The 25673-nt window shown below is 39.8% G+C and overlaps 1 protein-coding gene across 1 annotated transcript in view; it reads left to right on the top strand.

The window, feature by feature from the left end:
• Positions 1-25673, top strand: part of KIAA1147 (KIAA1147 ortholog) — a 54974-nt gene that overhangs the window by 7975 nt on the left and 21326 nt on the right. Inside the window, exon 2 of the mRNA XM_027842358.1 lies at positions 17574-17673. Coding sequence (XP_027698159.1) covers positions 17574-17673 — 100 coding nt within the window. The remainder of the gene's footprint in view (positions 1-17573; positions 17674-25673) is intronic.

Genomic DNA, 25673 nt, shown 5'->3' with positions numbered 1-25673 from the left:
TGAAAACAAAAAAGGATTTTATAAATGTGTGTGTGTTTGTGTATGTATATATATGTGTGTGTATGTGTATAAAACTGTCCATTTTCTTTTCTTTTTTCTTTTTTTGGGTGAGGCAATTGGAATTAAGTGACTTGCCTAGGGTCATACAGCTCCTGTCAAGCATCTGAGGCCAGATTTGTACTCAAGTCCTCCTGACTCCAAGGCTGCTGTTCTATCCACTGTGCCACCTACCTGCACCCAAAACTGTCCATTTTCTATGTACAAATTACTTTTCTTTTTATGTACTAAGTTCAACAACTCTGCTTGCCTGTGATTGCCCTGGCCTTCCCAAAACGAAGTTTTGAATGTATTTTGTGTAGAATGAGAGGATTAAGGAATTCACTTGCCTAGTCAGCACAGTTTTAAGACTTCCTAGAGTAGCTGCTTTCCTGCTTATAGGCACTAAGAGCTGCTTGGAATATAGGGAGTGATAGGTTCCTGGCCAGGGATAGAATGTACTTAACAAGGGCAGGAAGATATTGATCCGCCTAGAGCTTTAGAAACCTAACCTAAAAGGCTTTAAACTGAAAGGGAAAGAAGTAGAGAGCTTTGTATATCCACTAAGCTAGACATGACATAGGGTAGTTACTTTGTAGAAAGAAAAATAGTGAAAAAGAAAATCAGAAACTCACAGGAGACAAAATCTAAGGAAGAAGCTAGCAGCAATACTCCTGGCCTCAGATGTCTATACTCAAAGGCACATAGTGTGGTTAATAAGCAAGGTGTACTAGAGATCCTAACACAAGCAAATTTGACCTCCTAAATTAAGGACACTTGGTGGGCCAGAATCATTGATTGTAATGTGGTTTCTGAAGGGTATATACCTTATTTGAAATTACCAGGATAAGTAAATGGGTTGAAAATGGGTGGAGAACAGATTAGTACTATCAGTAAATATAGTTATTTGAGAATAGAGATAAATTTATACCGTACTATGAATTTTTATTATAAATTTATATATTATAATTAATATATATTTAGCAACCAGAGGGGAAGCATGGTGGGGACATTTGGGTGACTATCAGTAACATCTGAAATAATAAATATTGTCATCAGAGTATGTTGTGAAACACTCAGAAAAAGGACATAGTAATATGCAATGGAAAAAACACTTGATTTGGAGTCAGGAAATCTGTTTTTAAATCTTGGCTCACATACTTGCAACTTGTGGTGTTGTTATTGTTGTTTTTTCAGTCATGTCTGACTCTCCATGACCCTATCTGGGGTTTTCTTGGCAAAGATACTGGAGTGGTTTGTCATTTCCTTCTCCAGTTCATTTTACTGATGAGGAACTGAGGCAAACAGGGTTGAGTGACTTGCCCTGGGTCACATACCTAGTACGTGTCTGAGGCCACATTTGAACTCAGGTCTTCCTGACTCCAGGGCTGGTGTTCTATCCACTGTGCCACCTAGTACCCTATAATTTGTGTATGTTTGGGTAAATCATTTAATTTCTGTGACCCTCAGTTTCTTCATGTGTAAAATAAAGGGATTAGGCTAGAGTCAATTTCTAGACACCCTCAGTAACTCTACATTTTCCAAAACCAGAGCAACTAATAAGGCTGACTTGCCTTGGTGGTATTTCATCTTTTAAAAGGTAGCACAATCAACAAGGGGAATTTCTATTCTGGAATTGATTGTCATCAACAAGAAGGAACTGGTTGCTGCGATATAAATGATGAGAGCTTTGCCTGGGAAAGTAGCCTTCAGTCCTAGGATTGGTGATAAAGTAGAAGCAAGCCATGATATGACCCTCTGATTTTGGGAGATAGGACTTCAAAGGGTTCAGAGGAAGGAAAGGTAGCATCGCTGAGATTAAAATTCTGCAGGAAACAACAGGAGGGGTGGGAAGCTCCCTAGAATAAAATACAAGGAGATCTAACTCCCAAGACACAGATGAGGGAGAGTTGTCTAAAGAGAACAATATGGATGCACAGGAAAATCATTGACCAACTTAGATTCTGACAAAAGGTGAATTCAAAAGTGGCATGGCTGGGTAATGATAGTGTCTGAAGCACTAAAGGTCAGAATGAGTTGAGCCTAGTAGATGAAATTAAAGACAGGAAAAAAAAAAGAATTAAAAAAATTATCCTTGAGGGTTAAGAGGAAGAGCATAGAAGAGATAGGACAACTGCTTGATGTGATTGGGAGCATGATCATGGATGGCAGGCAGGAAGTAGTGGTGCTTAATTCTTACTTTGCCTGTTTCTCAGCCAAGGAAAATGATCCTTGGATTGGAAAGCGCAGAATAAAAGTGGCTAATGAGGAGCCAAGCTCCTACATAAGCAAGGAGTGCTTACCTTGAACTACTAAAAGACCACCTACCTGTCCTTGAGGACTTGATGTAAATAGTCCTAGTCCTAAATCCCCGGGTACTGAAAGTACTGGCAAATATCATTGCTGAGCTACTGTCAGTGATGTCTGAGAGAATAAAGCACAGGCAAGATGCTGCAGGATTGGAGGGGGATAAATGTAAAAAAAAAAAAAAGGAAGTTGCTAGAATCTACAAATTAAAGGCTAGAGAGCTTGACTTTGATTCCTGGCAAAATTCTAGAACATTATTAGAGGGATGGCTCCTTGAACATCTAGAAAATTATGGTTGTGTTCACAAAGAGCCAGTGTGATTTCAACAGGAACGTCAGGCTAATTTAATTTCCTTTGTTGATAGGTTAAACTAGATAGGTAGAAAAGGGGACCACTTTATATATAGTTTGTCTAGATTTTAGCAGAGCATTTGACAAACTCATGTTATTTCTGGACAATATGGGGAGGTGTGGTCTATGTCTGTCAGTCAAAGAGAGGTGATAGATGCAAGTGCAGATTGGAACATATTTTCTAGACATGACCAGTGCCAAACATATTGGTGCCAGGATGTCTTTACACACTTAAAAATTATTGAGGCCCTCCGGGCAGCTAGGTGGCATGGAACACTGGCTCTGGAGACAGGAAGACCTGAGTTCAAATTTGGCCTCAAACATTTACTAGCTGTGTGACCCTGGGCAAGTCATTTAACCCTGTTTGCCTCAGTTTCTTCATTTGTAAAATGAGTTTGAGAAGGAAATGGCAAACCACTCCAGTATCTTTGCCAAGAAAACCTCAAATGGGATCATATTGGACATAACTGAACAATGACAACATCAACACTATATTGATATTTACCTTATTAGAAATTAAAACTGATCAATTTTTAAAATATTTGCTAATTCATTTCAAAAGTAATAATAATAATACTACCTGTCAACATAAATATCATATTTTAATGAAAAATATTTTTCTAAAACAAAACATTTAGTGAGAAGAGTGGCATTGTTTTATATATTTTTGCAAATCTCTTTAATGTCTGGCTTAACAGACAACAGCTAGATTCTCCTTTGCTTCTGCTTTCTATCTGGTATAAAACAGTGTTGTGGCTGAAGTATATGAAGAAAATCTGGCCTCAGACAGATAGGTAGCTGGAGAAGTAAGGAATATTTTAATAGACAAACAACATCTTAGTATAATTATGAAAACAATCTTGGCCTCCTGGATCCCCCTGAAAGGTTCTTGGAGACCCTAACACTGTACTGTGAGAACCACTGAATTAGCACAATCCAGAGGTGGATTGGGCTAAGAGTAGCTGGTTCTTCCTCACTGGAGGTCTTCCTTCAGGGGCTGTGTTGGGTATGATGAAAGGGGTGGGGGAAGGGAGAGTTATTGTTGGGGTGGGTATTGGAGTAGGTGACCTCTGAGGTCCCCTCCCATTCTTTAGGTTCAGTGGAGGTTGGTGATGGAGGCGGTACGGTTATCCCTTCCACTTTATTAAGGGGGTTAGGAGTTTTTAGCCCTCCCTTTATACCAGAGAAGTCTGAATTTTTTCTTTTTCTTCTCTGGGTTGTTTACAGTACCTTAGAGTAAAATTTGGGTTAAGTATTTGGTCATAAGTTCTGTGTCATGTGCAGCTTCTGCAAAACTCCCCTCACATTCTCATTTAATTTCACATGCTCACCTGCGATATATCCAAGTCTCTATTTAGAAGGGATAACTGTGTTTGGTTTTCAGGATTTTGGAAAGAGAGTGCTGTGAAAGGGCAAAGGGACAAGAAATTCAAGGGAGAAGGAAGAATAAGGATGCGCTAACTGAGGCTTGGAGATTGTATGACTTGCTCAGAGTCATAGGGCTACTGCTGTTACTAATTATAATCACTGCCACTGTGACGACTATTAATAGCTAGCATCTATATAGTGCTTTAAAGTTTACATAGCGCTTTATGGGTAGTATCTCACTGGATCCTTCACAACAACCCTATGAGGCAGGTGTTACTATTAAGGCAGGTGGGTGACCCCTTGGATAGAGACTAGGCCTTGGGAGTCAGGAATACCTGAGTGTGAATCTTGTCTCAGACACTTAGCTGTGTGACACTGAGCAAGTCACTTAACCTCACTGTGCCTCAGTTACTTCATCTGCAAAATGGGGGTAATAATATCACATATTTCCCAGGATTGTTGTGAAGATGAAATGATTTAATATTTGTAAAGCCCTTTGCAAACCTTGAAGCTCTTTATAAATGCTAGCTATTATTATTTATTGGTATTATTATTCAGTTGTTTTAGTCATGCCTGATTCTTTGTGACCCCTTTTGGGATTTTCGTGGCAAAGACACTGGTATGATTTGCCATTTCCTTCTCCAGCTCATTTTACAGATGAGGAAACTGAGGCAAACAGGGTTAAGTGACTTGCCCAGGATCACACAGTTAATAAGTATCTGAAGTCCTCTTTGAATTCAAGTCTCCTGACTCCAGGCTCAGTGCTTTATCCACTTTGACACCTAGATTCCCAGCTATTTTTATTACCTCCATTCTATAGATGAGGAAACTGAGGCACTGAAAGGTTAAGGAACTTGAGTAGTCTTCTTAAACTTTACTCCCCTTCAAATACTCTACAGCCCAGTGACACTGACCTTGCTGGCCTCATACATGGCACTCCACCCTCTGACTCTATGGATTTTTTTTTTTTCAGGCAAATGGGGTTAAGTGACTTGCCCATGGTCACACAGCTAGTAAGTGTCAAGTGTTTAGTCTGAGGTCAGATTTGAACTCAGGTCCTCCCAACTTCAGGGCCGGTGCTCTATACACATCCATATATTTTCACTAGCTGTTGTCCCACCCTAGAACCTTCTTTCTTTCAGCCTCCTTGCTGCCCTGACTTTGTTGAAGTCTGAGCTAAAATCCCATCTTTTGTAAGAAGCCTTTTCCAGTCCTCAATGCTAGCACCTTCCTTCTAAGATTACCTCCGAGTTGTCTTGTATACATGGTCAGTTCTTCCATAATTCTTGTTTTGAGAACGCTAATTTGTTCCAACCTGCTTGTTATATCAGGGAACAATTTGAGTACAATGTAAAACCAAGTTTACCTAGTTGATTCACTCATTGAGGAATAGAAAACTGCCTCTAGCTGAACTGAGCACAAAATGCACACACCTCAAACATCTATTAGCTACCTCAACTTACCACCTTATTCTGCAAGGTTGGATGCTAACACTTTACTCCAACTCACAAGCTACAACCCGTCCCAAGTCCACTTCCACAACAAAACTTAAGGCCTTTTTCAAGATGAAGTAACATGTTTGCCATGAGTAGGAAATTAGGATACTAGAGAAATAAAATCTAGATAGAAGCCATACAAGGTAGCCTGAGAAATAGCATGGTGAAGCGAATAGAGGATTGGATTTGGAAGACAGGGCCAAGGGAATGAGGAACAAGCATTTAAATATTTTAGCTCCTGCTATGTGCCAGGAACTGTGCTAAGCACTTCACAAACATCTCATTTGATCCTTATGACAACCCTATGAGGTAGGTGCTGTTATTATTCCCATTTTACGGTTGAGGAAACTGAGGCAAATGGTGGTTAAGTGACTTGCCCAGAGTCACACATCTAGTAATCTGAGGTCAGATTTGAACTCTGGTCTTCCTGATTCCAGGCCCAGTGCTCTACCTGTTGTGTCTCCTAACTGGAGTCTGGAAGGCCTAGATTCTAATACATTTGAACACATTCCCTACCTGTTTGACCTAACCTCTCTGAACCACAGTTTCATCATCTGTAAAATGAATGGGTTGGCCTTGATGACCTCTAAGGTTCATTCCAGCTCTAAATTTCTGATCCCATGCTGAATTTCATTACACATCCTGAAGTGCACAAATTACACCTAACATTTTGTAATTTAGTGAGATATTTCTCGTTCCCTTGTTTGCAAGATTATATCAAATCTGTTTACATATGCAGTATATAAATACTGTAGCATCAATTGCCTTTGTGGTTCTCAGTCTTGTCACAAACAACAATTATTAATCCTTGAAGCATCTTCACTGAGTCAATGAAGTACATGCTTTTACTTGGTAACTTATTTGCTTCTCTAAACAAAAGAGATCACAGGGCATAGACATCAAGAAACGGGGCTGTTGTCATTCTGTTGATCCATGACATATCTTGGAACAAGACCCAGGTCATCTAATCATGGCAAAGGATAAGTTGCTTCCAAATGCTGGTGGAAACAACGTGATGGATGGATGAAGGAGAGTAAGACAGGAAGGCTCTTTGGTATGATGTTTATATTTCTGTACAGGCCACTCTCTGGGCTTCTTCTACCATGCCCCAGTTCTTCATCCTCTAGCCTCACTCACCTGCAATTCACACACTGGATGTACCCTCCATCCCTGTGACTTTTCCTTCTGGATGGCTTCCTCCAAGACCTCCATTTAAGAAGGGTACCCAGGCCACTCTCTACTTTGTGCCTCCCTCTCAGCTTTCTCCCTCACCTCCCTTTCAATTTCTTTTTGTGTATTGTCTTCTCCATTAAATGTAAGCTCCTTGAGGACAGGGACTGTTTTTTATGTCTGTTTCTATTCCCAGGGCTTACTACAGTGTTTAGCACCTAAGAATAGCTTCATAAATGCTTGTTGACCGTCTGATTACTGAGATTCTTTTACATAAGAAGAGAGCAAACTTATGAGGGAGTCAGAGAGAAAGTTCCTCCTATCTAAAAAGGAGCTGGCCCTATGAAATGGTTATTAACTCTGTCTTCTTCCTCCCTCTTTTTTTTTTCCTCATTGGATTTGGCAGTGAAACCTGATTGTGGCTGCTTTTCATTTTCCTATTAATCTCACATTGACCACATCTTTCCCAAGTTGCTGATGATTCACCTGCTTAACTTGTGGTTTCCTGGGGAAGTCAGTTTGTGGTCATTGGCCATGATTTCTATTTTAACCCCTAGGAACTCAGTGGAGAATTAAGTAAAATAACAGAGTGTGTATGAAATGATACTCCCACCTTTCTTCTCCCTCCCCCCCATATTACTTAATCTAATGGACTTTAGACCCTAGGGAAAAGCTAGCTAGCATTGATTTAATTTCCAAGTTCAAAATTTTACCTTCTTTAGGTCTTTTCTTAACACTTTTTTTTTGCTTTCTGATGTACAGCTAATATTTAGTGCTGTGCTCCTACACAGTTTTAAAGTCTTTTTTTGTGAATGGTATTTGGGGCAGAGATCAAGCAGGATCTTAGGTTTGTTAATCTACGCTCCTCATTTGACTGATGAGGAAACTGGAGGCTCAAATAAATTAAGTGACATGCCCAAAGTCAACACAGGTGGCAGAGCTGAGATTTGAACCTAGCTTTTCTGATTCCAAATCCACCCTCATTTCCTTTTCACCAGGCTATCAAAAGTTATTTGTCCTGTTACAGATCAGGCCAGATCTCAAAAGGGTTTTCTATAGACCACTTAGATTCTGTGATTTTCTAAAAAGAATCTTGATATTGTTTAGTCGTGTCTAACTCTTCATGACCCCATATGGGGTTTTCTTGGCAACGATATTAGAGTGGTTTGCCGTTTTCTTCTCCAGCTCATTTTACAGATGGGGAAACTAAGGCAAACAGGATTGAGTGACTTATCCAAAGTCACAAAGCTAGAAGTGTCTGAGGTTGCATTTGAACTCAGGAAGAGGAGTCTTCCTGACTCCAAGCCTGGCATTCTATTCATTGTGCCACATAGCTATCCTTTTCATTAAAAAAGAATGCATGGCAAAGAATTGGAAATCGAGGGGATGCCCATCAAGTGGGGAGTGGCTAAACAAGTTGTGGCATATGAATGTAATGGAATACTATTGGGCTACAAGAAATGATGAGCAGGCAGATTTCAGAAAAACCTGGAAAGACTGAACTGATGCAAAATGAAATGACTAGGACTGGGAGAACATTATATACAGTAACAGCAACAATGTGAAATGACTAACTTTGATAGACTTAGCTCTTTTCAGCAATGAAAAGATCTAAGACAACTCCAAAAAAGTCATGATGGAAAATGCTGTCCACATCCAGAAAAAGAACTATGGAGTCTGAATGCAGATCAAAGCATACTATTTGCTCTCTTTTTTTGTTTTATTTTGTTTCTTCTTTCTTGTGGTTCCTCCCATTGGTTCTAACTCTTCTTTACAACATGACTGACGTGAAAATATGCTTAATATGAATGTATATATAGAGCCTATATCAAATTGCATGCAGTCTTGGGAAGGGGAGCATGGAGGGAGGGGGAGAAAATTTAGAACTTAAAATCTTATGAAAGTGAATGTTGAAAACTAAAAATAAATTAATTAATTTAAAAAAAGAATACCTTAAAAAATACAAAACCAGATATCCAAATTTTTGGTAACAAATGAACAACCTACTTCTCATTAACTCTCATAGTCTGGCTTCTGACCTTATCATTCCATTGAAACTACTCTCTCCAAAGTTACTAATGATCTCTTAATGGCCTTTTTCAATTTTCATTCTTGACCTTTCAGTAGCCTTTGACACTGTCGACCACTCCTTGATAGGCTTTTCTCTAGGTTTTCAGAACAACACTCTCTCCTAGTTTTCCTCTTACCTATCTGATCTTTCCTTGTCTGTCTCCTTTGCTGAATGCTCTCCCAGATCACACCAACTAACAGTAGGTGTCTCTCAGGGTTCTGTCCTGGGCCCTCTTCTCCCTCTCCAGCACTTCTTAAACTGAATTTGGCAACAGTAAAAGGTGTCTGAATGCACAACAAGCAAAAATTAATTAAAAACCAAGCGCATAATGAATCCAAGATGTTTCTGGCAACGCTTGCCCTTGTTGTATCGGGCAACTTCCCTGCAGCCTTGGTTCTGAACACAAAGCATGAGCACTTTGCACTGCGTATGCCCTCAGGCCACGCAATGCCAAGGCTGAGTGGAAAAAGTTTAAGAAGCCCTACTCTATACTACTTGGTGATTTCATCAGCTCCCATGGATTTAATTACCATCTTATTGCTGACCATTTTCCAATCGACCTGTCCTGTTCCAGTCTCTCAATTGACCTCCAATCTTGTATCTCCAACTGTCTTTCAGACATCTTGAAGTGGATTTCCAGTAGGCATCTTAAACTCATATGTCTAAAACAGAACTTTTTACCTTTCCGCCTAAACTCTCTCCTACTTTCCCTATTACTGCAGAGGGCAATATCATCCCCCAGTTCCTCAGGCTCACGACCTAGGAGTTATCCTGGATTCCTTACTCTCTCTCACCTTCCTCCCCCGCCCACATCCAAGCTGTTACCAAGACCTGTCAACACCTCTTAAACACTCCCCCTTCTCTTCTCTGACATTGCCACTATTCTACTGCAATTCCTTGCTGGTGGGTCTGTCTGCCTCAAGGCTCTTCCCACTCTTAATCCATTCTCCATTGAGCTGCAAAAGTGATTTAATAAAGCACTAGTCTGATCTTATCACCCCCTCTCTTCCTGTTGCCTCCAGGAGCAAATACAAAATGCTCCATGTGGCATTCAAATCCCTTCATAACCTAGCCGCCTTGACTTATATCTTCTTACATCTTCTTCCTCAACTGGTACTCTTTGATCCAGGGACTCTGGGCTCCTGGCTATTCCACAAACAAGACACTCCATCTCTCTACTCCAGGCACTTTCTCTGGCTGTCCCCCATGCCTGGAAGGCTCTCCCTCCTCTGCGCAGACTGTTGACCTCCCTGCCTTCCTTCAAGTCCAAACTAAAATTTTACCTTCTACAGGAAGTCTTCCCTAAGCCCTCTTAATTCCACTGTCTTCCCTCTGTTGATTATTTCCTATTTATCTTGTATATGGCTTGCTTTGTATACATTTGTTTGCATGTTGTCCCTCCAATTAGATCATAAGCTCCTTGAGGGCAGGGACTGTCTTTGTTTTTTTTTGTTTTATCCCCAGTGCTTAGCACAGTACCTGGTTCATAGTGAGCACTTAATGAGTATTTGCTAGGCACTTTCCATATGCTAGGTCCTTTGTTAGGTGCTGAGGATACAAAGCCAAAACTGAAATAGCCCCTGCCATCTAGAACCTTACATTCCATTGGGGGGCGGGGGGGGAGAGGTCCACATGTACCCAGAAAAGTAAATACAAAATATATACAGGATGTCCCAAAAATCTTAGTGCCATCTTATGCTTAAGATGGTGCTAAAACTCTTGGGACACCCTATCCAAAGTAGATACAAAGACATTTCTGAGGATGAAGGAGGTGATGACATCTGGTAAGGGGGAGAGGGATCAGGACAGATGTGGTCCTTGAGCTGAGCTTTGGTAGAAGCTTGAGATTCAACAAGGCAAAGGCGAGCAGGCAGTGTATTCTGTACTTGGGATGACAAGCATAGGGAACAGGCTCTTCTCCAGCCTGAGTGCCTCTTTACTTACTAACTTGATCTTTTTCTGGACATCTGTAATGTCATTATTCCTGTGATAAAGTCTTTTGTCAATGGTGCTTTAGCCAGCCCTCAGAACTGAATAGAGCGAGTAGAAGCCAGACTTTGTTAGAGAAGACAATCGCTTAGCCAAATCTTTTAAATAAGGCCTTCAGCTTCACTGTCTTAAAGATGAGGTTGGTAGGTGACTCTGTGATCCAGAGTCCCCTTTACTCTCCATCTGTGGAGCTCCCGTGCTGCATGGTGAGCCAAGAAAACACAACCTCATTCTAATCTTCAAGGAGCCCAAGTTCAGAACATGAAATGGCCACGTCTCTAAGCATATTCTGCTTCACTTCAGGGGGAGAAAGCCCCTATGCAACTCTACTTAAGTTTGAGAGGAGGCCTTATAATCTTTGAGAATTAGAAAGAAAAATGGATGGAGGGAAGGGAAGGAAGCTTATTGATTGCAGCAACAATTAGCTCAGGCACCACCTGTGTGGGAAATTGCCTACCTAAGCCCTTCTACTGGAATAACAAAGGCACAGAGCTGTCTCCTTGTCCCAGCTCCAGCTCCTTCACTTTTAGAGCCAGGCCAGGCTCGGCTGGCTACTCATTTAGAAAATGGAAGGGCTAAGAATATGAGCAATGGTTGTTGCTGTTTTCAGTCATGTCTGACTCTTCATGACCCAATTTGGGGTTTTCTTGGCAAGGATACTGGAGTGGTTTGGTATTTCCTTCTTCAGCTCATTTCACAGATGAGGAAACTGAGGCAAACAGGTTTAAGTGACTTGGCTAGGGTCACATAGCTAGTATCTGAAGCTAGCTATAAACTCAGGAAAATGAGTCTTTCTGACTTCAGGCCAGGCACTCTATCCACTTCACACCTATCTGCCTATAGGTTTCCCTGGAACTGAGTGCCAGTTTGTGATGAGGGTCATTTCTTTGTCTTTAAAACAGAGATATTAATACCTGAATTCGGTGTCTCCTGAGATTTTAAGACACACAGACATGTGAGTAGTTGTTATTCAAGAACCTGAATGTTCCAGAAATGGAAGTTGCTCATAGGACTTAAAAATGACATCTTAGACATGTCTGATTTGACCACTTCATTTTCCAGATGAGGAGGTGGGGGCCCAGAAAGGTGATTTTTAAGATGACTAGAGTAATATGAAGCAGAGCTGGGATTGGAACCCAGGTCCTCTTACTTTTAAGTTGGTCCTGTGCTCTATAGTAGTTTGAGAATTCAACTTATTCTCCTTTACCAGCTTCCTCAGCAACTTATTATTGTTATTATTATTATTATTATTATTATTGAGGCAGTGGGGGTTAAGTGACTTGCCCATGGTCACACAGCTAGTAAATGGCTGAGGTCAGATTTGAGCTCAGGTCCTTCTGACTCCAGGCCGGTCTTCTATCTACTGTGCCACCTAGCTGCCCCCTTAGCTTATTACTGAGTTCTTTCTGTCTGAATCAGGTCCAAAGTCTCTTCTAGTATTGCATCATTTTGTCATTATCTAATTTCCCTGCCCTCTCTGTGGTGGGGTAACAGTCCTTCTGTTCCTTGAGCATAAGGGAGAACATTCCTCAGATAAAACTTTTGGAATCTTACCTCAGGATCTCAAAACTGGAAAGGATCTTAGGGGACCTCTTTCTTTCTTTCTTTCTTTCTTTCTTTCTTTCTTTCTTTCTTTCTTTCTTTCTTTCTTTCTTTCTTTCTTTCTTTCTTTCTTTCTTTCTCTTTTTTTTAAATAAATTAACTTATTTATTTTTAGTTTTCAGCATTCACTTCCATAAACTTTTGAGTTTTGAATTTTTCCCTCTCCCTCCCCATTTCCCTCCCCAAGATGGTGTGCAGTCTGATATAGGCTCCACATATACATTCCTATTAAACATATTTTCACATTAGTCATGTCATAAAGAAGAATTAGAACCAATAGGAGAAACCATGAGAAAGAAGAAACAAAACAAAACAAAACAAAAAGAGAGAGTAAATAGTATGCTCTGATCTGCATTCAGACTCCATAGTTCTTTCTCTGGATGTGTAGAGCATTTTCCATCATGAGTCTTTTGAAGATGCAGGAGTCCCCTTTCTAACTTGAGGCTTGATTGATTCCATATGCCTCCCTTTGCTCCTCCCCCTGCTTCATCTCTATGCCCATTCAGAATGGAAGCCTGTATCTACTAGGGTGACTGCCTCTAGAGATAGAATTTTCTTGGTTTCTGCTCATAATGGACATAGGGGGTACGAAAGTGAATATGTTGATTGTAAGATGTAAGCTCCTTTGGGCAGAGACTTATCTCCCTTTGGTTTTTATATCCCTGGTACACAGCACAGGGTCTGGCAGTAATAGATACTTACCAAATGCCTGTTGGTCATTGGCCTGATTGATTGGTGCTTTGATTGAGAACAAAAAAAAAGAAAAAGACTAGTGAGGACACTAACATATATTTGGCTTCAAGTAGCCTGTTAGCAGGTATTATTTTGGTGGCAAGTGGTGAACTAGATAGCATGCCTGGCCTGAAGTGAGGAAGACTCAGCTTCCTGAGTTCAAATCTGGCTTCAGACACTTTCTAGTTGTGTGACCCTGGGCAAGTCACTTCATCCTGTTTGCCTCAGTTTCCTCATCTCTAAAATGAGCTAGAGAAGAAAATGGCAAACCACATTAGTATATTGACCAAGAAAACACCAAATGAGGTTATGAAGAGTGGGACATGGCTGAAATGACCAAACAACAACCTGCACAGGGCAGAGCTGCATGTCACTTTCTAGCAGTAGCAGAAAGATGGTCCCTGGAGAAAAAGGCTTACTATGTGAGGCTATAATCCTCAACAATAATAGCTATAATAGTAGTTAGCATTTATGTAATGATTTAAGGTTTGTAAAGCACTTTACTAATATTATATCATTTTATCCTCACAACAACTCTGAGAGGAATATTATCTGTTCTGTTGTGTTTTTACAGTAGTTAGGTGGCCCAGTGGATAGAACACTAGGCCAGAGTCAGGAAGACCTGAGTTCAAATCCTGCCTCAGACACTAGCTGTGTGTGACCCTGGGCAAGTCACTTAACCCTGTTTGCCTCAGCTTCCTCATCTGTAAAATGAACTAGAGACAGAAATGGCAAGCCACTCCAGTATCTTTGCCAAGGAAAAGAGTTGGACAGGACTGAACATGACGAACTAAACAAAAAAAATTGTGTTTTTACTCATTTTGTTAAATATTTCCCAGTTACATTTTAATCTGGTTCAGCAGTGTGTTTGAAACCTCTGCCCTGTACTGCAACCTGGTCCCAGGTTATCTTTCTAGCCTCACCAGGTGTTACCATCTTGCATGCTGTGATTCAGTCAAACTGACCTCTCTCTTCCTCACATGCAACATTCTTTCTATCTTTCTTTCATCTGTCTCTCCATTTATCTATCCATTTCTCTCTTTCTCCTCCCCCCACCCCAATCACCCCACCCACTCCACCTGCATTGACCCTGCCGCCAGCCCTGGAAAGCACTCCTCTATATGTCCACATCGTGGTCTCTCTGTTTTTTTAAGATGCGGCTCAGGCATCATCCTCTGAGTGAAGCCTTCCCTGATTTACCCCTACCCCTAGCTACTTTGTATACCACTACTTTGTATAGATTTGTATTTATTAACTTTGTATTTGTTATACATACCTATATTTGCATTTGTTTTCTCTCCCATCGGAATGTAAGTCCTTATCAGCAAGATTAGGTCTTCCCCTTTGTACCTGGATCCCCAGTGCCTAGCACTGTGCCTGGCATGCAGACACTTACTGATTGGCTGCTTCTGTGATCCTATGATTATGATATTTTAAAGCCCATGAGATGAGCACTTGAGTAAGGAATTTGCTCTGACTCTGTAAAGAATTAATTCATGCTGTTTATATGATGCTTATAGGATTGTGTCTGCTTCGGCATTTCATTATTATGGTATTTTCCTTTTGAAACTCAAATTTTGACTATATGACAAGATAATTGGAAGTAAACTACTGTGTTCTGCCTCGTACATTTTCCGAGGAAATGCTATCATTATTATACAGAATCTTACAAATTCAGTGACTTATGGAGTGCCTTAAAGTGTAACCTAAAAGACTCTTTAGATACCATCAAATTTACAGCTCTGATGTGTAAACAGTGGCTGAATAAATATGTCAACATTTAGAATAAGGCTTTTTGCTTTAGCAAAGACCTTCCATCTTTTTTTTTTTAAAGACTTTCTATCTTTAGAGAGATTGTTTTATGTTTCCATTAGTGTACAGAGAAATAATCATGAGCATTATGCAAATATAGCTGCTAAATCTAATTAATAGTTGAGGAATCCTAGGATACAATGAGACAGCTAGATAGATAGCTCAGTGGATAGAGTGCTGGGCCAGGAGTCAGGAAGATCTGAGTTCAAATCTGGCCTCAGACATTTACTCTGTGTGTGACCCTGGACAAGTCACTTAACTCTGCCTCAGTTTCCTCATCTGTAAAATGAGCTGGAGAAGGAAATGGCAAACTACTCCAGTATCTTTGCCACGAAAACCCCATATGGGGGGCATGAAGAGTTGGACATGACTGAACAACAGCAAAGACACAAGGCATTATACTGTGATGGGAATTCAAAAGTGAGGCAGTCTGGTTTAAAGAAAAGAGCATTGGCCTGGGAGAGAGGATGACCTAGTTTTAGCTCTGACTCTGTCACTAACTAGTTAAGAGACATTGTAAAAGTCACTTTGGGCCTGAGGTTCTGAATCTGGAAAATGATGAAAATGATATGTATGGGCCTTTTCAGTTCTAAAGTTCTGAAACAATGTAGGTATGAGATGATAGGGGCTTAGTCTGGGATGATGGTGGAAGAATAGAAAGTAGATGCCACAAAGTCAATCACAGGGGGGGAAAAATCCCATATAATAGCAAAATATTCAGAATGGCATTCCTTGTGGGATCAGTTGGTTGTTGACGTGGGTAGAGCTCTGCCTTTGAGTCAAAAAGACCTGAGTTCAAATCCAACCTCAGACACATACTAGTGGTGTGACCCTGAGAAAGTCACTTAACCTCTGTCTGCCTCAGTTTCCTCATCTATAACATGGGAACGATAATAGCATATAGCCCCCAGGTTTGTTGTGAGGATAAAATGAGATAATATTTGTAAAGCACTTTGCAAACTTTAAAGTACTATATAAATACTGGCTATTGTTGTTATTATTATTATTAGCAGAAAGACTAGAAATTGATGAGTGAGATGCCAATCAATTAGGGGTTGGTTGAACAAGTTGTGGTATATGAACATCATGGAATAATTTTATTCCAAAAGAAATGACAATATGAGGAATTCATAGAAGCATGGGAAGACTTTTGATGAAGTAAGCAGACCCAAGAGAACAATATAGCCTGACTGCCGGAATGTACCTAACACTAGAAGGGGCCAGCTGAACTCTCTTGATTACTCGCAGTGATGTTCTTTGTTTAGGAGAACAGAGCATCCTGTCTCTCTGTAGAGAAGTGGAAAACTATGGATGTGGAATGCAATATATACTGTCTGACACAATTGCCTTATTGGTTAGCCTTTTTTTTTCCTTCTAGGAAAGGTTTGATGGGGGGAGGGGTGAGTATAAATGCAAATTACTGTAATGTTAAAAATCCACAGAAAGCATCTAGCCAAAAAAAAAGAAGTATTGAAGATCACAAAATCTTAGACCTAGTGCTGAAGGGGATGGACCTAAGAAGCCTGGCAACCCAACCTTCTCATTTTAAAGATGACTTTCCTAAAATTCCAAGTCTGGCACAAGGCAAAAGTGGGATTTGAATCCTGAGCCTCTGCCTCTAGAATCTCTTTTTCCATTGTACTATGCCAGATCCAAAGAATAGTTTGAAGGAAGAATTGATCAGACTTAATGGGCTATATAAGATGATAAAAGGAAGAAAGACTCCAGGGGTTCAGTCTTCATTGACTGAGAAACTGGTTATGCCAGTGACAGAAAGAAGGAGGTTGTGGGGTTGGAAGACTAATTGTTATTATTGTGGGGGGGGCAGGAAGGATGAGTCCATGGATACGCTGATTTTAAGTTGAGGAGGTTGTATATTCAGGTAGAAATGTCTGTAAAGGACTGTAGGAAATGCAGGTTTAGAACCTGAGAGAAGGATTAGGGCTAGAGATTGAGATTTGGGATATCTGCTGGGTAGAAGTGATGGGGTGAGAAGAGAAAGAGGAGCAGAGAATTGAGGACTGAATGTCAGGAACACCTTTATTTGCAGGGGCAGGGAAGAAGTGTGGAAGAAAGGGCCAATTAAGTAGATGAGCTAACTAGCACAATATACTATGGAAAACAGCAGAGTAGAGAGTTTCATGAAGAGGTGTTCAATGTCAGCAACGGTAAGAAGAATGAGAACTGAGAAAGGGCTGTTGGATTTGGCAAGGTCATCAGGGTCCTCAGAGAAGTTGATTTTAAGCTAGAGTGGTACAGACAGAAGCCAAGTCTCGAGGAAGCCTGCTGAAATGAAGGCAGTGGTAGAGGTCTCATGTGAAAAATTTGGTAGTGAAAGAAAAAAGAGGTTGGTTGGTGTAGTCCAATGGAACAGCAGATTCAAGAGAAAGTACTTAGGGGACATAGAGGATGCTTTTGCTGCACCAGTAAAACTGAGGAACAGATGTTCCTTGCTAATGTCTATTTCCACATCTTCCAGTAAATATGTGATTGCATGAGTGGCAGGGTAAATCACTTTGACGTTTGGAGGGGTTTATTTCAGGCTGAGCAACATGGGTGTTGAGTGGCTTCCTCTCCCACACATGCTCTCTTTTTGGAGCAGTTTCCTCCAGGCTGAGCTGTAACTTTTATGTGCCATAGGTAACATGCTGGAATGGTGTCTACCTCAGGATATTGATCTGGAAGGAGTTGAATTCAAATCCATGGCCAGTGGGTCCCATAAAATTCAGTCTGACTTCATGTAAGTATTTGTGAACTTATATCCTCCTTCTTCCTTTTTTCTCCTTGCCCCTCTCCCTTCTAAATAAGTTCTTTATCTTCTAGAAAATTATGAAACCTCCACCTCACCTCCCACCCCCAACATAGTGGTTTGAAACTTTCATATCCAAACCCAGATGCCAGTTTTAATGTGAGATCAGACTTTTGTTGCTGTTTAAATAAGGCACCAACTCTGGTCCTCAGATTTTAGAGTCTCTCTTTCAATTGTACTATGCCAAGTATAAAAAACATTTTCAAGGAAGAATCGTCAAGACTTCCTAAGATGAGGTAGGGTGAGCAATTGACTTTTAGTGAAAAGCAGGCTGAAGGAACTCAAGTGAAAGGAGTAACTTCTCTTGAATCAATGGGCTATAACCACAACACATATCAGGCCATGAACAAGGGAAGGAAATAGCATGGCCCCATTGACCACAAGCTTCACTGCACTGAGAGAGGACATGAGGAGAGAAAACACCTTATGTAATGCAAGGACCATTGTCTGTCACCGACACAAATGTGGAGTGGTCTGAAGAATAATGCTACTAATTTACATTCTATAGTAAGTCAGTTAGTAGTGTTATAGCATCTGAGGATTTAGAGCTGGAAGGGACTTTAGATGTCACTTAGTTTGCTCTCTTCGTCTTACAGGAAATTGAGGTTCTGATACTTTAAATAATTTTTTTAAAGTCACAGAGGTATGTCAGAATTAGAATTTGGATCTTCTGACTCAAAACCAGTGCCCTTTTGGGTGACTCTGGGCAAGTCACTTCACCCCAATTGCCTCATCAAAAAAAAAAAGTTGTTTTATCATCTTATTAATAGTCAGTTCTACTGCTTGAAAAGCTTATTCTCACAAAACTCTTCAAGGAGTAAATAGTACCTGCATTACTTCTCAATACCTGGAGTCTAAGCGCATGTGTACCACCTTTATTTTTACAATATGGAAATTAATGCCAAGAAAGGTTAAATAACTTGTCCAAGGTGATACAGCAAAAACGTATCAGACTCAAACCTCAACTCCTAGATTCCACATCCAAATGCTTTTTTCCCTCCACAGTGGCATGCAACTTTTGGATGTGGGGTTAGGGGTAGCCATGTTGGTTGAATGGTAGTAGTGATAGAGTGCCGGACATAGGGTCAAGAGAGATCGTTTGATTCTTACTTCACACACTTAAGTATATCTGTGACCGTAGGCAAGTCCTTTAATCTCCCTGAGCCTCAGTTTTCTCATCTGTATGTAGACAAATACCTCTAGTATTTTTAACTCTGACCCTAACTAATCCTCACAGGGTTGTTATGAAAATTATATAATAAGATCATATATGTAAAGTATTTAAAAAACAAAGTCGCAAATAAATGTCAGCCATTATTTAGAATTATTATTAGTTAACAGAGAAGTTGGGGTATGGGAGGGCAGAGGAACTTATCCATGATCACATAGCATGTGAGTGGAAGAGCCAGGCTTTGATCTCTTGGGCCTTTCTATATCATATGGAGTCATAGTATCATTTTAAAATGTGGACCAAGCCCTCCAATTTAGGAGGATGGAGAAAATAAAGGGAAAAGATGACAGCTACATTGGTTTTTTTTCCATTCATTGCCATTCTGACACTGGAGCATTTCGGGTGGCGTTTATTTGGAAGAGGAACATCATTCTTTTAAGCCAGGGCATCTTCAGGCTGTGGGGGCTGAGAAGGGCAGGGAGATGTTGAACTTAACCAGAAGACTTTTTTTTTTTGGCTAGGCAATGGGGTTAAGTGACTTGCCCAGGGTCACACAGTTAGTAAGTGTCAAGTGTCTGAGGCCAGATTTGAACTCAGGTCCTCCTGACTCCAAGGCGAGAGCTCTATCCACTGTGCCACCTAGCTGCCCCAGAAGACTCTTAACAAGAGATGACAATGATGTTCCCCAAACACACCATGCTAGCATGCATGGACCTTGTGACTGCATAACTTGTTCCCTGTGGTGGGGAGAGAGTACCACTTCCACATTCCCTGCCCACACTCTCAGATCACAGCCTCCTTACCTCTAACCCCACATCTAAAAGTTGCATGCCACTGTGGAGGGAAAAAAGCATTTGGATGTGGAATCTAGGAGCTGAGGTTTGAGTCTGATACATTTTTGCTGTATCACCTTGGACAAGTTATTTAACCTTTCTTGGCATTAATTTCCATATTGTAAAAATAAAGGTGGTACACATGCACTTAGACTCCAGGCATTGAGAAGTAATGCAGGTACTATTTACTCCTTGAAGGGTGTGAGAATAAGCTTTTCAAGCAGTAGAACTGACTATTAATAAGATGATAAAACAACTTTTTTTTTTTTGATGAGGCAATTGGGGTGAAGTGACTTGCCCAGAGTCACCCAGCTAGTAAGTGTTATGTGTCTGAGACTGGATTTGAAATCAGGTCCTCCTGACTCCAGGGCCAGTGCTCTATTCACTGTGCCACCTAGCTGCACTGATAAAACAGCTTTTAAAAGAAAATAAATGATGGAATACTATTGTGCTATAAGCAATGATGAACAGGCTGACTTCAAAAAAACCTGGAAAGACTTGTATGGTCTGATACTAAGTGAAGTGAGCAGAACCAAGAGAACATTGTACACAATAACAGCTACGTTGTGTGATGACTAATATTGATAAATTTAACCCTTCCTGGCAATACACAGATCTAAGACATCTCCAGAGGCCTTGTGATGGAAAATGCTATCCACATCCAAAGAATGAACTATGGAAGTCGAATTGCTATTTTTTTTTCTCTTCTGTTGAATTTTGTTTCCTCTTTCTGATGGTTCCTCCTATTGGTTTTAATTTTTACTTACAACATCACTAATGTGAAAATATGTTTAATATGAATGTAAATGTATAGCCTATATCAGATTGTGCACCCTCTTAGGGAGAGTGGTGGGGAGGAAGGGGGAGAAAAATTTTAAACTCAAAAGCATATGGAAGTGATTATTGATAAATCAAAATAAATTAATAAAAGAAAGATTAAAAAAAAAAGAAAAGTCCTTTCCAAGAAATGCATTGTTGGACATCTTTATAGGAATATGGAATGCTTACATGGATGGTATTCCCCACCTCCCCCATTATTCAAGGGCAAGAGTAGTAACTTTACAGGGAGCTGAATATATTAAGAGACATTCTGGCATCTGAAATCACAATGAAAGGGAAAGAACACATTGAAACTTATTGTAACTTATTGAAAAAAACTTATTGTAAGAGAAACTTATTGTAAAAAATTTTATGTTGCTTTATTATGTGTGGTACCTTTTGGTAAAATTATAGTTTCCTTGATTGTCTCTTTAAAAAAAAAAGAAAATAAGAGTGTAATTTTTATGGGGTTAGTTTGCTACTTGACAATGCTTATAGTATATAAAACAAGCATTTGTGAGGCTCTTAACTGTGTGCCAAGTACTGTACTAAGCTTTGAGAATAAAATACAAACAGGCTGTCCCTGCCTTCAGGGAGCTTATATTATAAAGGAGGAAGCTAAAAAACAAGGAAGTGTGGAGAAGGTACTTGCTATGGGGTATGGTGGAGAAAGTCTCGAGAGTCAAGAGGGGAATCCAGAGAGGAATGAAGACATACCCAGCCTAGATGTTTTCCTTTAAATAGAGGTTCTGAGAGGAACTGGCCAATCAGAGGAAGGGATTGCTGGGGCCCCAGTGTACTTCCAGAGTGAAGAGGCTTCTCTGGCATGATGGGGAAAGTCTAGACAGTCAATTATGGCATATGGAATGAAGTATATGTTTCCCTTCTCCCTTAGCCAATGTGATTTTCATTTTCCAAAGACTGAGTTCTGTCCATTTGCTATTGTGCTACAAGCTCTGGAGATGTTCCCTACTAAACTCTTCTTTTTACTATCAGTCGGTGGACTTGTGACTCGTGAAGCTTTTTGAAAAGGAACAACTCTCCATCTAGAGCTGGGTAGTTATTCTGGTGGCTAAAAATATTATAAAGTAAGCTAACCACACCATTCTTTGCCTTTCTTCCATCCTTTCCCCGGGAACGGGCCTGTTTGCCATAGGTAAGAGGCAGAATTGACCCATTTGTGTTTCCTGTCTTGTGCATGAGACTGAGAGGGGTTTTTCCATGACATCAATTGCCAGTCCTAAAACAGAGAACTCGAGGTTTCCATGAGTTAGTTAATGTAAACATTTGAAGATAACCCAGCTGTTTAAAGACCTTTAGCATCCTTTCAAATTTATCTAGAAAGTGACTATCAGTTCCCCAGTTGTGGTCACAGGGACTGAAATAGCATCATTTCCTTTTTGTGTAATGGGAACCCAAATCTAGGATGATTTGTTCAGCCCTTACTGAAAAGAGTGAAAAAAGAAAACAAAGTTTAGACATCCTTGTGTTTAAGCGCTAGCCTTAAAGGCTTAGAGATAATCTTATTTGAACCCCTCCCCCTTTTTTTTTGGTGTGGCAATTGGGGTTAAGTGACTTGCCCAGGGTCACACAGCTAGTGAGTATCATGTGTCTGAGGCTGGATTTGAACTCAGGTCCTCCTGACTCCAGGGCCAGTGCTCTATCCACTGTGCCATCTAGCTGTTCCCCCCCCCCTTTTTTTTTTTCACAGGGGAGGGAAGAAGTGGTCCTGGGAGTTTTATAATCATTTGAGGAGGTACTCTTTGCATAAAAGATGGAAGGAAAAAGAGGAAAAGAAATCCCAAGTTCTCAAATGATAACTAGCTAACGGAAGCATTTATTAAGTGCTTAATATTTGTTGGGCATTATGAATAAATGAAAATCATTTGTTTTATAGGTGACATTTCAAAGCAGCCTCTAACTGCCAACCAATTCATCTGGGGACAGGCTTAGTTACTGTTTTTTTTTTAATTTAAAATTTTCTTTTTATTGTGAACTTAATCATTGGTATACAAAGTATACAAAGAACAAGAAAAAAGATTGTAATGTAATAAAAAGATAACATTTATATATCAGTATACAAAACCTTTTACAACTATTATCTTATTTGATTCTCACTACAGTACTGTGAGGGAGATACTGTTGTTAATTTATTACATATTATTACTATAAAGAACTATGTACTTCTGTTGTATATAGCTTGTTTCTTAAAAGCTATGTGTGTATGTGTATTTCATTAGTCAATCAACAAACAAGTGTTAAGGCAAGGTATCTACAGAGCAGACAGAAGGTAATCCTGGCAGCTCGTTTGGACTGGCAAAGGCCTCCAGCCAAAGGTAAGATTTGAGCCAAGTCCTGAAGGAAGTCAAGGAAACTAAAGAGGTCAAGGTGAAGAGGGAGTGCATAGATATGGGGTGTTATGATGGAGGGACAACAGTATGTCAGTATAGCTTGATCTTGGACTGGAAAAGTATAAAGGAACCAGGTTGTGACGGGCTTAAATGCCCATCAAAGGGATTTGGATTGGATCCTGCAGGTAATAAGGAGCCATTTGAATGGGTAAGTGTGGTGCTGAGTAGCAGTTAGGAAAACCACATTAGTAGTTGAGTGGAGGATGGCTTGGAGTGGGGATTAGATTGTAAGCTTCTTGAGGACAGGGGTTGTCTTCTGCCTCTTTTTGTATCCTCAGCACTTAGAACAATGCCTGACATATAGCAGATGCTTAATTTTTATTGATTAATTAAGAAATGTATGACAGAAAGGCCAGTCATAAGACTGTTGAAGTAATCTAGGGAAGAAGGGATGAGGGCTGGTCCTAGGATGGTAGCTGTGTGAGTACAGAGAAGGGGACGTATATGGTGATGATGTCAGGATAGAAACAAGATTTGCCAGTGGGGTTAGCAGGAGTTGAGAATGCCATTAAAGTTGTGAAGTGGGTGATAGAGAAGATAAGCAGCTAGGTGGTGAAGTGGACTCAGGGAGAGTTGAGTTCAAATTTTGCTTCATGTACTTGTTATCTATGAGACTCTGGGAGGTCAACACCTCTGTCAGCCTAGGTTTTCTCATCTGTAACACAGGGGTGGTAATAGCATCTACCTACCTCCCAAGGTTGCTTGAGGATAAATTGAGTTATTCCTTGTAAAGCATTTTCCAAACCTGAAAGTACTATATTAATGCTGCTGTTACTACTATTATTCTTAATAACAATAACAATAAGAAATTTAACAAGATGGTAATAAAATTGTTTTGTGTTCCCTTTTGCATTTTTTCTGGTTTTCTTCTTTGCATTAAGAAGATGAAAAGTTTTACTGATGAGCTTTTTTAAAAAATAATTTTTTTCCCAAGTTCTTTCCCTCCCTCTACCCCTCCACTACCTGTTGAGAAAGTAGGAAATATGGTACCCATCATACCTATGAAGTCATGGGAAACATATTTCCACATTAGCCATCTTAAAAAAAAATCAAGGAAAAAAAAGAAATATAAATATATTTCAACCTGGACTCTGAGACCATCCATTCTCTCTCTAGAAGTGGATAGCATTTTACATCATGAGTTCTTTGTGTAGTTATGGTGGATTACTGTATTGATCAGAGTAGCTAAGTCTTTCATAGTTGATCATCATTACAATATTACTGTTACTCATGTCTTCTAAATAAATCTTTGTATAGCGATGCAGTGTTGTGTTTAACTACTTGGAAGAGAAATCATTGGTGGAACATTGGCTTTCGCTGTTTACGCAACATGCATTTATTTCTTATATGAAATACTTTAACGTCAGTTCAAATTAGATTCCACAAATCCTATTTTCTGCTTTCACTGGTCATGTTTGTTTGGGGTTTTGTTTTGTTTTTTTTAATTGGAGAGTAAGATGTTGGATACTGTAATCTTCATGCTTAGTTTAACAGGTAGTAAGTTATGCTGTATATATCAATTAATATACTGTTTGGATTTTTAAATTGCCACATGGCATGCTTGATTTATTTCATTATTGCAAATACCTGTTCATGCAGAGTAGGCTACTCCAGAATAGTGCTGAAATTTATAAACCTTGTGGTATCGAGAATTTAAATATGCATTTTATGGAGTCTTATCTTTACAAAAGGTTTCTACTGTAATTTTCTTCCCAGTTTTCATTTGGTAGTGTTCACCATAATTAAAGTTGTTTAAATATAATTGCTTTACTACATTTCATATACCTGTCTGAGTACTGTTTGAAGCTGTTGTGCTACCCAAAGTGATGTTATTCAATCATTTCCAAACCTAATCCATTACTCATATTAATGTTTATATGCACTGCTATTGCCATGTGAAGGGGCATCTAATTTGATACCATCACCATCATATCAGATCATTTTGCACATTTCAGTGGCCTTTTTCAAAAAAAAAAACAATGAAAAAGAATACTTAGGCAAAGATGTCTTTTGTTAACAGACAATGTATTTTCATTTAACCATGTGAAAATATGACCTCTTACTGGCATGTAATCTGTCTCCTAAAACCATTCAGCCATTAAAATAAATTGTACATTGTAAAGCTGGAAAACGTAACAAAACCCAAATATCAAAACCAATATTGCTATTGCTATAGAGATTGTTCCTGGTTCTGCATCATTTCATGTAAGTCTTCCTAGGATTTTCCTGAAATCCTCCCCTTCCTGATGAGCTTTTTTACCCGCTAACCAACCCCTCTATACCCCTCTCCCCAAATCTGGAGTAGTCTTTTGACCTGTTAAAGAGCCACAAATGAGGGGCAGCTAGGTGGTGCAACGGATAGAGCACTGGCCCTGAAGTCAGGAGGACCTGAGTTCAAATCCGACCTCAGACCAAACACTTGACACTTACTAGCTGTGTGACTCTGGGCAAGTCACTTAACCCCAATTGCCTAAAAATTAAAAAATTTTTAAAAAAAGCCACAAATGCATAGGGCTACACCTTCTATGGGGAGAGAGAAAACCTCTATCAAAATTTCAAACCAAAGGTCACTTCAAAGCAAGGAGACTGCTTTGATCAAGTCCTTTCCCCCTCCCAACACTCAAAAAAACAATTGTTTCATTTCACTTTGTTTCTGAGTATTCCTGTTTTTTTTTTTTGACCATTTTGGTTTCCCTC

This window comes from Vombatus ursinus, unplaced genomic scaffold (assembly GCF_900497805.2).
Source record: "Vombatus ursinus unplaced genomic scaffold, bare-nosed wombat genome assembly UNPS02014870.1, whole genome shotgun sequence".
Taxonomy (NCBI): Eukaryota; Metazoa; Chordata; class Mammalia; order Diprotodontia; family Vombatidae; genus Vombatus; species Vombatus ursinus.
Note: the sequence above shows the minus strand (reverse complement) of the source record. Positions and strands in the feature narration are given on the sequence as shown.